This window comes from Rhynchophorus ferrugineus, unplaced genomic scaffold (assembly GCF_030347505.1).
Source record: "Rhynchophorus ferrugineus isolate W39M unplaced genomic scaffold, kcgeb_rfMv2 rfM11, whole genome shotgun sequence".
Lineage (NCBI taxonomy): Eukaryota > Metazoa > Arthropoda > Insecta > Coleoptera > Curculionidae > Rhynchophorus > Rhynchophorus ferrugineus.
Window position 1 is genome coordinate 17,881,532 of NW_027472590.1, and position 14,558 is coordinate 17,896,089.

A 14,558-nucleotide genomic window follows, 5' to 3' on the forward strand; every position below is an offset into this window, starting at 1 on the left:
AAGGGAACATTTTTAAAGGTTTATGTTTTAAGGATATAAAAAATCCAATCTTTTCAAACTTCTAAATTAGAATAGGCCCTTAATATACATTCCAAATTAATAACACTGGTATTCCTTATTATTATATGTTTATATTATCAATGTTTTAATAATTACTGTTACATTTTACTATTGAAAGTACTGAACAGGATTTCGACCTAGTCTTGAATCAGGGAAGTAACTAAAATGAAAATTAATTCATATTACACCAAAAAAAACCCGATGAGTCATAACACATCGCGATAAAATAACTGCTTGCATTTGTCAATATCACGAATAATTTTATCCCCCAAAATCATTCAGATATGAGATTTATGATCTCACTTCAAAAATTATTAGATGCCGGTGGTAGGTTTCTGTGTGTGAGTCGATTTTATCAAGGCACATGTTGGATTATCCAAACAATTCGAGTCGTATGCGAATTTTAATTTTAGAATGTAATATGTTCGCGTATTTCCAAGTAAAATAAATAATTTTTAGCACAGATTATACAAAGCATATGCCGAAAATACGCGTCATAGTTTTTTTCATTCGCAAACTATTATCATACCATCAAGTGGTGATTAAATGGTATATACCGAGGTTGTTTAACTCGCCAATATACATAATGTAAATTGTCCACTAATTTATTGTATTAAATCCGATTGAAATTGAATTAAGTTTTTTTTTAATTGAAAATTAGAGAGATACAAAGACAGCTTTATATCTTTGTCAAAATATTCTGTTAAAATATTTCAATATATCTGTGGATGTTCTTAGAATTTATTTTCTAAATTACACTGCAGCAAATTAAATAATTTTTTTTGGTACTAGTTTCAGTACGAATGTTTCTTAGTAATATAGAATAATATTCACGGCGTTATAACTGCGGCATAATTTTCTGTCAAATTATTTGAAACAACGTGTAAATTGGCGATTTAGTCAAGATCGTGTTATCTCTTTATTTATATACATATAGTAGATTCATTTTACGTCCCACATTCTTCTAAGAAAAATTTCAAATGCTCTCAATTCTCATAATCTTAATCAGTATTATCACAAGTTGAAGGTCATCTTATATTAATGTTGATTTTATATAGATCTAGTTTTATATATTTTAACGTAACATGAATAAATTCAAATATTTGTCGAATTATGAGCCAACAAAAAACTATTTTCAACAAGTTTTCGCAAGGATTGTTTGGCATAATTCCGAGAGTGTCTATTTCTCAATCAATAGGCTGTTTTTGCCGCTGACTTCTAATATTCTTTATTAAATCTCACCACTTCTGGCTCCAGTTGATGCAAGTATCTTATTTTTCAGATCACTTTCTAGATATTTTTGTATCTGATATCTTCAAATTTGTCCAAGCCATTGCAATATATGACTTTGGAGTTTCCACTGTTCAATTTTAAACAAATTTCTAATACAGCATCAGAAATAAACATGTAGAACTCATCTTGAGCATAGCGATCATGGTCAGACCGTAACGGTTTGCAAGTTTCAGATTCATACAGGAGGATAGGCAATATAAGCATTGTAAACAGGATTTTAATCTTGATTTGGTTGACTATAGTACTCGGAGGAGTACTGTAGTTAACCAACAAAAAGTAGAAGAAGATAAAATGAATACTCAAATCATCACATATATTAAAAGTTTGTATCAACAATTAGAAGAAAAACACACGTTCTGCCATTCATAAATTATGTTGAGAATAGAGCACTGTTACTTAGAGCCCAAATGGAAATGATCGGTGAAAATTCTTTAACAGCACCACATCTTTCTATTTTTAGAGAGATAACGAAAAGTAATTTGAATCTTAAAATGTTTCAAATATATTCAATGTTTACTAATTTAATCCTCATTAATTATTCCCTAATAAATTAATTCCACTAATACCATACACATAACTTATTTAGATCCCTATATATTCTATATATATTTTAATTTAAATATATATTTTTATTTATTTATAATAACATCTGTTTTTAGATTGTGAAGAAACATATTAATTCCTTTAAAAAAAACAAAATAATTAACTTAACGAGAATAACTTTGAGAACTAGAAAATGTTCATAATATGTGTGTAAGTAGTGCACAAGATGTAGAAGAAAGCATTCGTTAATACACGCATATAGATCTAATACATATTCAGAGATAAAGTAGTGTATTTATGTGTTATTCATTTTATACCACTGTTGTTTTTCGATGCTAATTACCCTAATTATGGTTCCATACAATTTTTTTTATAAACCAATATAAAATAATTACTTTCCGAGTTTCTATTTCAATTACCGTATAGTTTAAACTGAAATTCAACGTGTTAATATGTTCTTATTATATTTGTTAATTTTCTTCATTGAGATCGAAAGAAAAAGGGAATAATGGTTGATTAATTTTAATTCCCCTTATATTTTCGTAAGAAAACAACATTGAAACAAGTTGTTTTTATCCTTTTAATGTCCGTTAAAATTATATAAAATTGATAGTAGATTAACAACCTAACCTAAAAATTAAACCTGTTTTACAGCTTTATATTTGTCTGAAAAATGTACTTAAACTGTATGTACTTAAACACGCGTGTTAATTAGTGATGTAATCAAGTTTGCTTTTTTATTTAAATACACTCTGAGTACATTTCTTACGTTCGACATTCTTCTAAGAAAAACTTCAAGTACTCTCTTAATCAGTATTTTAAAATAAATGTCCTCTTAATATATTATGTTGTTATTAATAAACTGTCATGTATTAATGTTGATATAAGAGACACTTACTAGATTATCTTCAATAACTTGTATAGTTTTAAGCTAAAAATTAAACAAATTAAAATAAATATAATAAATAATCTTGTCTTGAACATCAATATAACCTATGGTTTAAATAGCCACTAGGATTGTAGGCCTGTTTTACATATTGAAAAATATGTCATCAATTCCTCCTAATGTATAATGTAAATTGACAAATTAGATCAAGATTTGGCATGCCATTAATATATATCAGATAGGTATATTACACTCTTCTAAGAGACTTAAACCTATTAAAATAAATTTAAAGCCAAATTAAATAAGAAACAAAATTAATAAAACTATTACCTATAAAAATAGTTCACTTAGAATAACAACATAACCTATGATTTAAAAAACTGGTTACCGTTTTAATTCAAAATCTTAAAAGGATTGTCGGCATGTTTTAGATATTTAAGAATATGTCGTCAATTTATTCCTGCTAATGTATTATGTAAATTGACAAATTAGATCAGGATTTGAGATACCATTAAAATTTCAGCTATATATTCTACATTCTTCTAAGAAACAATCCAAATAAATTATTAATTACTTCGACGTTATCAAAATATTAAGAAAAAAAAGCACTCCTTAATAACAAGTAGTTCATTTAATGAATCAATCAGGCAAGTTTTTGTTATTCTAACCTAAAAATAGATCTAACATACAGTCTGTTTTGTTTCTCAGTACCTGATTATTGTTATGTAATAAGATTCGAAATATTAAAATGAAATTGTCATTTATGAATAACACAACATAACCTAAAAATAATTATTTAATATATTACTTGGTGTGACAGTTTTATTTCTTATAAATCATTGTCTTTTGGTTGGTGTCATATATTAATTGACAAAATATCAGTTTATTTAATATATATAGACATATTTCTACGAAAACCATTCGAGGTGATCAGCATATATTATAGAAACATACGTTCTAATTATTGACAAGTGGTTGTTTTAAAATAAACCTAATCGATCAAAACCGCCAAACGATCGCGATATTCTAACCTAAAAATAGAACGTACCTTTTAAGTTTGCCATTTTTTTCGATCGTATAGGACAGAGCCGCGTATTACTTGGAGCCGAGCACCCTCTTCACATAAAAAATGCCGAATTTAGAATCACCACAAACTGAAACTGTTCACTCAATTTCTTAAATAAAAATGTCTTACGCACCGTATCATTATGCACACACTGTACAAAAAAATACTTCGTAATAGGTCGCTGTCTTTGTTTAACGTTACGGATTTTCCATTCCTCTCTCTTTCTCTGTCTCACGTTCTTTACTAGACTTTGGTATTTTGGTTCACCTTGATAAACTGACTAATATTAAAATTTTTAATCCGTAAAAATACAGGAAGGTGCTTAGATCCGTTTTCAGACGTAAATGTTTTTTGCGACAACGGAATTTTTGTTTCAAAGTTTCGGGATATGGCCGAAAATTTTCGCACTATAGTGTTAAACTTGTTCGAACCGAAGATCGAGCATTATTTCTCGACCACTGTATACTCAACGATAATTCACGAGATCAATGTGTAGCTGTGTCTTTGTCTGAGATATTTTTAATGGATTTTTTTATGTAGGAAATCTGATTGTTAACACTCATATTACGTCAGACTTTCGTAATACGTACAGCACTGTTTTTTGTGTACATATTTCTTATTAATACGGGTGTGTATATTTCCATAATGACGTACCGAATGCAATATTCCCATCTGATGGGGATTTTAGAGGACGCACGCTCGATGCCATTCAAATTTGCTAAATCTGTTAAAATACGATAATAGTTTTTTTTTGTAAACTGATGACATTTAGAATATATATCTCTGCACTTGATAGCCATTAAGGAATTCCCTAAAAAACGATGACTATTTTTTCTAATTTTAAACAATATATAAGTCAAGCACAGAATAGAAATGTTAGTTCTGAATTGCTCTACAAAATAATTGCAATATAATAGATCAAGATTTATTTATTGAATTGAATCAGAATGGCTACATAGTAACAAGTTATTCCATCTGGTATGTATACGTTTTATTGTAACTAGGTTAATAAAAACTTTTTCGGATATAGTAGTTTTTTAATTATAATTTTTTTTACATCGGGTACTTACATCTATTTTGTTCGACGACATTTCTTGGGAAAAATGCTAAAAGTATAAACGTAAACAAGTGTTAATCAACCTAATTATTAAATTTGATGGTTTGGTTTGGTTTTCCGTTTCGCGTTCCGAGTTTTACATTCTATACAGATGCTAATCATGCAACGCTAAAAAATTTCAAAAAAATCTGCTGATGAAATCACACTCTTCCAGAAACCTGTGGTGATGCTGCTCCCTCATGTTATAACTGTATGGATTTTATTTTAACGGCTTAAAAGTGGTGGTACAAAGGTTCACAAGCAAAATAACCAATGAATTGGAAAACTTTTCGGACGAGAACCCACCTAAAACTGACCAAACATTTCAGGCATAGGAAGAGTAGATCTTCTACAATAGACCTATGTACAAATAATCATGGTTTACTCCAGGATAGTCATCCACTTCGATAAATAATATGTGGCTAAAAATTCTTGGTGTGGGTATGATGGGATCAGAAGATGTAGTGTATTAAGAGCAGCTAAAACTTAATGAAACTGTTACTGCAGATAAAGATCGCAGAGCAATAGCGAGTAACGTGCGCAAAGTCACCCTGTTGCATGGTAACGCTCGCCCACACGTGGCAAAAGTTGTAAAGAACGTACCGTTGTAGTCTGAAGGGGATATTCTGCGGCACCCAGCAAACTTACCAAACATAGCATCTTTTGATTACCACTTATTGTGGCTTGTGTGGCACATGGTTTCGAAATGGCAGTATCGGTTTTTCGAAACAAATATTTTGATTACTATATATTACACCATTTTTCTCAATAAAACCCCGTTAAAAGTGAAAGAATGAATTATATTAAAACAGAAATGATCCTAAGTTATTTAAAGCAGTTAAACATTTAAATATAACATTCCCTAACGCTAATACACTAGCTCTTATGAGTAAAGAATCTAAAAGGTTTGATAGTAGTATATTGACAGTAGTTAGTCAATAGAAGCTAAATCCAACAAAGAAGGCGGCACAATTTATTGAGTGACTTATTAACAGATAAGTTATCCGTTTTATACAACTTATCAGGAATACATGCTGGACACCACATTATAGTCAATCACCAAGGAAGAGATTGTTGGATTTGAAAGGTATTGTTTTGTGAGTTAGCATGGTAGAAGAACTTTAAACATCAATTGGGAAACACTTGGAATAATGTATTGTATAAAAAATGTGCAAAATATATTTTTAAATATCCCCTTGAAAAAATTAAATCCCGGAATATAAAAAATAACTGGAAAAATAATCGTCTTGCTCATAATAATTATAATATTTCAACAATATAAATTTAAAAACCTAGCTGTTTGTGTCAGTGTATATTTTAAAAAATTTTAGACTGAATAAGCGTCATTTCCCGGAAATTGTTTAAATTTTAAGAAATATGTATTTGGAGAAGTATAGAATTAAGCTATCTTATGTGGGAGAAGTTACGGTGAGTAGGCTCAAAAACATTTAAGAACAGTAAATTTAACGTCAAAAAAGTTCAAACCTAACCAAACCACCATGGGAGATCGTCACAGTAAGTAATTTTTTTTAAACTTAAGCATTGCAATAAACATTTTTCTTGGCAAAAAATAGGTAAATTAAACTTTTAACTTAGCAAATTTTGGTCATATCTTAATAAATATGTGCAACAGTACAGAGAAAGATTTAAACAGGTGTCTCCATCCTAACTACAATATCCTCCAAACACTGTTCCTTCTAATTTTATCCCATATTATCCTATATCCCATACAATGGATCAAATCTGTACAACCTCAATAAATAAAGCATTGTTACTACGAAACTTGATGTCTGATTCTCAATCACAATTATCAAACAAAGCAATGTCTCAATATAAATTAAATTTACCTATGGTAGAGACAACGAAATTAAATATTTTTGTACACAAAACTCATTAAAAATAAAATAATCTAACAATTAAAAGTCACATTTGGTTCACAAAATTCTATTAGGTTGCAATATTGTATTCAGTATTTCAATTAATCTATTACAAATGGATTCCGAATGAAGAAAGAAATGAAGAACAATTTGATCATTCATTATGTCAAAACTATACTCAATAGATAATAGTTTATAACATATACAACCTGGCCAACATATCGAAAAACAGACGAAAACAACTGTTGAGATACAAGAATTTTTATAGTGTTATTTTTTCTGTACGAATATAAATATATACGAAAAGAAAAAAGAACGTCTGGGTATAACAAACTATTATATACCCAGTCATTCAAGTTACGTGGCAAAAGATGAGATTAAGACTTGTTTGATAATTTCTTTTCTTTTATCATAAGCTCTAGTCACAGCGACAAATTCGCTATAATGTATTAAATTATTTTATTAGATGATAATATAACCGGCTTATCTCAGCCATATCGTCCTATATTGTAATTACGTAATTTTTTCATGAAATTTTCATCAAAAACATTACACAAAATTGTAGTTATTACGTATATAATTATTCATTTGTAATGAAGGCGAATTTTAAAATTAGACAGGCGTTGAACTGTTTGAAGGACGTTCTTTTAAGGAATGTTTGTTAATGGATGAAAGGTTTGACGAATACGGCCAATTTATTCAACAATGTCAGAGTCGGTGTACTAAAAATGGATTTATCAATTTCCGACAACAATACAGCTACTATCTTTAAACAAATGGATAACATGGGATTTTCTTTGAAATGGTTTTTGATGTCATTATTGTACTAGATCAAAAATTGTTTCTTATTATTTTATTGTTTGTTAACATATTTAAATATTATTATATTTTTATACAATTCTTGTGAAGAAATAAGTTTATTTGTTATGTTTTATTTCGTCGTCATCATATTTTATAATATCATATATTCTGTACGTATAATTTATCCGAATATATAGAACATTTATCAAAATATCTTCTTGCAAGTGGCAACTCAAGCTTTGTAGGTAGGAAAAAAAAGCACACAGAGGTACATCAAATGAATATGACGCTTTATCGAGAATATTCATTGATTATCTCGCCAACATTTGATTATCCTGGTTTTAATATGTCAGTTGTAATACTTTGAATGAATCTAAAAGCTTCTTAAACACATCTTGATCCAGCTCTCTAAATCTTGGGTCATCAACTTGCATTTTTTGTTCTTTTTTAAAAGTTTATGGTTTAATATATGTGCTATAAGTGTATACGCAAAGAGTATAATGAGAAAAATTATAAATAATAAAGATGACTCGCGGTGATATAAATTTCCAAAAACTGCACGGGCATTTTAAATTGTTGATTTCCGATAATTAACTTAATTAATGCTTGATAAGATACTGAGTATAAAAATAGTACCACTGGAGATTTTTAGATTTTTACAGGTTGACGCAAAAATTCAATATCATGTTATCGCTGTAATATGTTTACTTATTGATATAAATGCTTCCGAAATTATTTTTTTTGTTATTCTTTGCTAGCTTGGCAAGCAATAATAAACAATTTATTACTTGTATTTTTTATACATAGCATAGCATACATTTTTGTAACATTCTGTTATATTTACTGATTCAGTTTTTGTTCCTCATGATCATAGTTTACACTGATGGAGTGGCTTGAGAATTAATAAAGAATTTGGCAACAAAATATTGACAACTGAGAAATCATCTGCAGGAGTTTAAGTACTTAATCGGACTGTTGACATCTATAAAATGGTGCTTGTGGAAGAGAGAGTTTCTTCATGGTTCTGAAGCTTAGACACAGTCTAAAATGACATATTCCTATCCGAGATTTTATTAGAAATAGAGTAATTCAATTAAGATGTATAAATCACCACAAAGATGAGGAACAAATCCATAGACACAAACTGCAAGAGTTTGAATGTTTGAATGCAATGTTTGGGGTTCAATAAATTCATTCGTTACAGATTTCTTGTACAGTGATTACGTGACATCAATATAAATGGTAGTGGAGGCCAATTTTGGGAGTTCTGTTTACTGTAATTCACATACTTAACAAAAATTTCGTTTGAAGTTTCAAATATATACCATACATTTTGCAGAAAAATTGAGCCATATACCTGAATAGAGAATAGTGAATATTATATTTTACAAATGAAAAAATAGAATCCTAAAAATCCTCAGACCAGAAAACAGAATAATTTTTATTAAAAATCGAAAGGAAAGCTTACAAGTTTTAAATCGCTGTGGGCTATAGTATCAGTTCATCTCTTTTAAGCACTACATTTTATGTAGGAATTAAATAGATGTAGATGTGGAAAATCGAGAAGATTAAACTAGCTTCATGATTGAATAAGAAATATACGAATAAAATATATCAATAAAAAGTGTTGAGTTGTAGCTGTTGAGCCGTGGCGTCTAGTTTATTACCTGTACCATTGCGTTAGACTCAGCCCGGAAATTGTGATTGATGTGAATGCGTAATGTTGAAAATTGGGTGCCAGAAGTAAAAAGATTGCAATTTGTAAAAGTTTCTCATAGTCTGATGAAGAATCATTCTGTTTAGACAATTAATAAAAAAAATCCATCCAGAAGAAAGAAATTAAGCGCTGATTTTTGTCTAGATTTTGTCGAATTTTATTCAGACAGTCCTCCAAGAGAAAAGTAAGTGCAGTGCGCCAGATGCAGTCAATGGGTTCACGTTATATTAATTTGTGTGAATGGTGATTATGTTTTTGCATGAACTTTGAGAGTGACCTTTTTTTCAATTAGCAGTTTAAGTTTTATTTTAATTTCTATGAAGTGTCTCATATTATATGACGTTCCCATATTTCCGATGTGTAAATGTTGGTATTAATCGATTGGCTCAAGTGATCTCTGTGGGTATTTCAATGGTGGTCAGATCCTGTCTGTGGGGTCTAACGAGCCACATACCTTTTTTCATTGTAAAGTACATTTAGTATAGTAAACGACGGATTTGATAAAATATTTTGATCTTAATATAATTCACTTTGATTCGATCCTATGCTGATTTGAACAAAAACCTGATCAAGTGACCCCGCCCTGCCCTATTTGAAACATTAACATATTTTATTTTGATATATTTTAAAGCCTCCTTTCTACCAATGAGGATTTAACTAGACTGGACCTACAGTTTAACGTAGGCTCCGAACCATGGTCCTCATTATTAATACCTATCATATTAAAATATATTTTTTTGGCCAAATTGGTTTTTTTATTCAGCATAATTCCCTTCAAAGGTGATACACTGATTATAGTGACGCTCCAACTTTTCGATACCATTTTTGTAGAACGATTTGTCCTTTGCTTCAAAATAGGCCTCAGTTTCGATGATCACCTCTTCATTCGACAAAAATATATTCCCAGCAAGCATTCTTTTGAGATCTGAGAACAGGAAATAGTCGCTGGGAGCCAGATCTGGAGAATAATTTGGATGAGGAAGCAATTCGAAGCCCAATTCATAGATTTTTAACACGGTGCATTGTCTTGGTGAAGCAGCACTTTCTTTTTATCCAAATGCTGTCGTTTTTCGGCGAATTCGTCCTTCAAACGGTCCAATTACACTATGTAATAGTCGGTGTTGATGGTCCTTCCTTTTTCAAGGCAGCCAATGGAAATTATTCCATGCGTATCCCAAAGTACAGACGCCATAACCATGTCAGCCGACTGTTGCGTTTTCCCACGCTTTGGAGCGGGTTCATCGTATATTCGTTCACTCGGATGACTGTCGATTGGACTTCGGAGTGAAATGTTGGAGCCATGTTTCATACGTTGTCACATATCGACGCAAATATTCGGGTTTATTACGCTTGATCATCTTCAAACACTGCTCCGAATCATTAACTCGTCGTTGTTTTTGGTCAAAAGTGAGCTCGCGCGGTAGCCACTTTGCACAGAATTTTCTCATACCCAAATATTCGTGAATGATATGATGTTGATGTATGACACATTCAGTTGATATTTTTAGAGTGTCTGCTATTTAATTTAATTTCAATTTACGGCCATTGAAAATCATGTTGTGGATTTTTTTTATGTTTTGGTCGGTAACAACCTCTTTTGGACGTCCACTGCGTTCACCGTCTTCGGTGCCCATTTAGAAGTGGTGAACTTAGCATACCAATCCTTGATGGTTGACTTTCCTGGGGCAGTGTCTGGAAACTCGACATCAAGCCAAGTTTTTGATTCAACTGTATTTTTTTCCTTCAAAAAGCAATATTTTATCAAGACGCGAAATTCCTTTTTAACCATTTTTATACAATAACAAAAGTTGCTTAACTGAAAATGCTATAATTCACAAACTAACGATCCGGTAGCTGTCAAATTTATACACGCATCTTTTAAGGGTTAGGGCTAACTAAAAAACATATGGATTTAATTTTACTGGCGCCACCTATGTGTCAGGCCGGGCACATTTCAATTGACCTGTTAACATGCAATAATTTATATTCGCGCTAGTGGTAATTGGTGGTAATAAATAAATATATATATATATATATATATATATATATATATATATATATATATATATATATATATATATTATAAGATTTCGTTTAGATTATAATTGAAAATAATTTGGCAATATTCTTTGCGCCTTTGTCGATCCAGGAAGCTGCCACTTCTTTCTCCCGAATTAAAATATTTTAACAAAAATAAATATGTCTTCATTCCTAGACAAATTAACACTTATATATTCCAACATATATAATATACTTTTTAGATTATATTAAAATTATATTCAAAAGCTTTTAAAAAATAATAGATATTGTAAGTAACAACTACACAAACAAACAAGAATGTTACCTGAAACATTAATATGTTCATCGTGTGCCAAATAGAACATGCACCAGACTGTTCTAGAAACGTATCCAGATTGGCATAGAATGTTTGCACCAAAAAAACGAAATCAGAACTGATAACAAACTCGATCGAATCTTATTTATATTAAGCCAACAGTGTTTTATCAAAACTTAAGTCATCCCGAGATAAGTGTGATAAATGGCTGCTATATTTTATAACAAACACGTATATATTTTTCGCGGACAAGCTACAATCTAACTATTATTACAAGGATTAGCATAGTCACATCTTATTTAAATATAAGACGTTCGAATTTACATTGCGGACAGATGTCGATGCAAAAAAATGTTTGGGTTTTTTTGGAAATTCAGTTCCTAACCATTTACATAACATTCAACCGTTGTCATGCAGTTTTAGCTGTAACGCTATCAAAGGGAGATTGAAGGTTATAAATTACTAAATATGGAATATTTAATTAACTATTATAATTTTATTAAATATATTAATATTAACTTAGGAAACATAAATCTTTTGAAATACAACTCCAGTGTTTGGATTACTCGCAAAGTCATCGAATTGGAAACACTAATACCTGCAAAATTACCGTGCAAATTTAATTAAAAGCAAACTGCTGAATGAAGGTGCAGTGGATACTTTCAAATAAATTTTTCTCGATATAGCGGTAATCGAAAAGCGATACCAAAGATTTTGGAACAAAAGCATGATGACCGATTATTATTAGACCGTACGGTGTGAATTAGATCCCAAGTAGTACAATATACTCAGTTCAACTTCTATTAATTTCTACTTTATATTTTTAACTCAATAAATAATCGTTAATGGCAAAAAAGTAAAATAATTAATTTATTGAATATTTGGGGCTGCTGATTTGCATTCAGTCCCCAATTTATCTCACCACTATTCAGGTCCAAAATCGTGTATACCCGTGAAATTATACTAAAAGACTATTTTTACAACTGTAAATCCGTTTTAGTTTTTATTTCTGGTTGTAGTTTACGGAAACTAACGAGAAGACGCTTAGTAGTTTCCAAAATAATGTGTGAAATAATATACCAAAAAGAAACTACTAACACTTTTAAACGTCAATCACGGTGTAATAAACAAAACATTCGTAGCTCTAGAGTTACCTAATTTTGAATGTAACACTGTCCGGTGAAGGTAGTAGGATATATAATTCTAAGAATTCATAAAACCTACTCTGTAATACTGTTACAGATGATTGTTTTGGATCAAGCATAAAAACAAAGAACATAGCAAACTATTTTTCATAGCATAATGCTAAAAAAGAAAAATTAAAAAAGGTACATCGGAACTTCTGAATCTATTCTTCTCTCACACTAATGATATAAATTGAGGCTGATTAATAAATGACTGATTTAGGAGTCGTTTATCTATAACATACATTTCTTGTAGCAAAGAGTATACCGTAAAACGCTTCACACTCTTATTGGTTTACTGATTGCTCCAGTATGCTTCAGCATCAGACTATTTAATAATTTACTATGTATACAAAATTATATAACTCATAATACTCAAGAAATCAGAAAAAAATAATGGAATAATTTTCTAACTGTATAACAAGTCAATTGAAAAGTCCCCGGCCTGATGCATAGATGGCGCTATTAGAATAAAATCAATACGTTTTTTAGTTAGCCCTAACCCTGATAGATGCGTGTATTAATTTGACAGCTGTCGGATCATTAGTTTGTGAATTATACCATTTTGAGTGAAGCAACTTTCCATATTGTGGAAAAATGGATAAAAAGGAATTTCGCGCGTTGATAAAATATTGCTTTTTGAAGAGGAAAAATACAGTTGAATCAAAAATTTTGCTTGATGCCGAGTTTCCGGATACAGCCCCAGGAAAGTCAACCATCAAGAATTGGTATGCTAAGTTTAGATGGGTGAAATGAGCACCGAAGACGGTGAACGCAGTGGATGCCCAAAAGAGGTTGTTACAGACGAAAACATTAAAAAATTACACAAAATGATTTTGAATGACAATAAATGGAAACTGAATGAAATAGCAGACACTCTAAAGATAGCAACTGAATGTGTACATCATAAGATTCACAATTAATTGGGTGCAAGGAAAATCTGGGTAATGTGGGTCGCCAAAAACCACGACGAGTTGATGAATCGGAGCAGTGTTTGAAGATGATCAAGCGTAATAAACCCGAGTTTTTGTGTCGATATGTGACAATGGATGAAACATGGCTCCATCATTTCACTCCGAAGTCCAATCGATAGTCATCCGAGTGGAATGCACACGATGAACCGGCTCCAAAGCCTGGGAAACGCAACAGTCGTCTGGCAAGGTTATGGCGTCTGTATTTTGGGGTGTGCATGGAATAATTTTTATTGACTACCTTGAAAAAGGAAGGACTATCAACAGCGACTATTACATAGCGTTTTTGTACCGAATCCCGAAAAATGGATGCATTTGAAGAAAAAGAAAGTGCTGCTTCACCAAGACAATACACCGTGTCAAAAATCCATGAATTGGGCTTCGAATTGCTTTCTCACCCACCGCATTCTCTGGATATAGCTCTCAGCGACTATTTTCAGTTCTCAGATCTCAAAGAAATGCTCACTGGGAAGAAATTTTCGTCGAATGAAGAGGTGATCGGCGAAACTGAGGCCTATTTTCAAGCACACGACACATCTTACTACAAAAATAGTATCGAAAAATTTCCAATAAAATGTGTTTTACTATGATATAGTAAATGGTATGGCCGGCGAATAGCAGGTTTTCTATTGACTTGCTAGACCATAGCATAAAGTGAAATGATTATATAAAAACAGAATATCAACAATATACTTGCAATTTGGCAGCTTTTATTAAGAATTAGTTTAT

General features: G+C 30.9%; 1 protein-coding gene across 2 annotated transcripts in view; it reads right to left on the reverse strand.

The window, feature by feature from the left end:
- Positions 1-14,558, reverse strand: part of Ets98B (DNA-binding protein Ets98B) — a 65,920-nt gene that overhangs the window by 36,262 nt on the left and 15,100 nt on the right. The window contains exon 1 of one of the 2 annotated variants that reach the window (XM_076417810.1): positions 11,684-11,791. The exons of the other annotated variant lie outside the window; for it this stretch is intronic. Coding sequence (XP_076273925.1) covers positions 11,684-11,704 — 21 coding nt within the window. The 5' untranslated portion in view covers positions 11,705-11,791. Of the gene's footprint in view, positions 1-11,683; positions 11,792-14,558 lie in introns of those variants that run through there. 2 annotated transcript variants of the gene reach the window in all.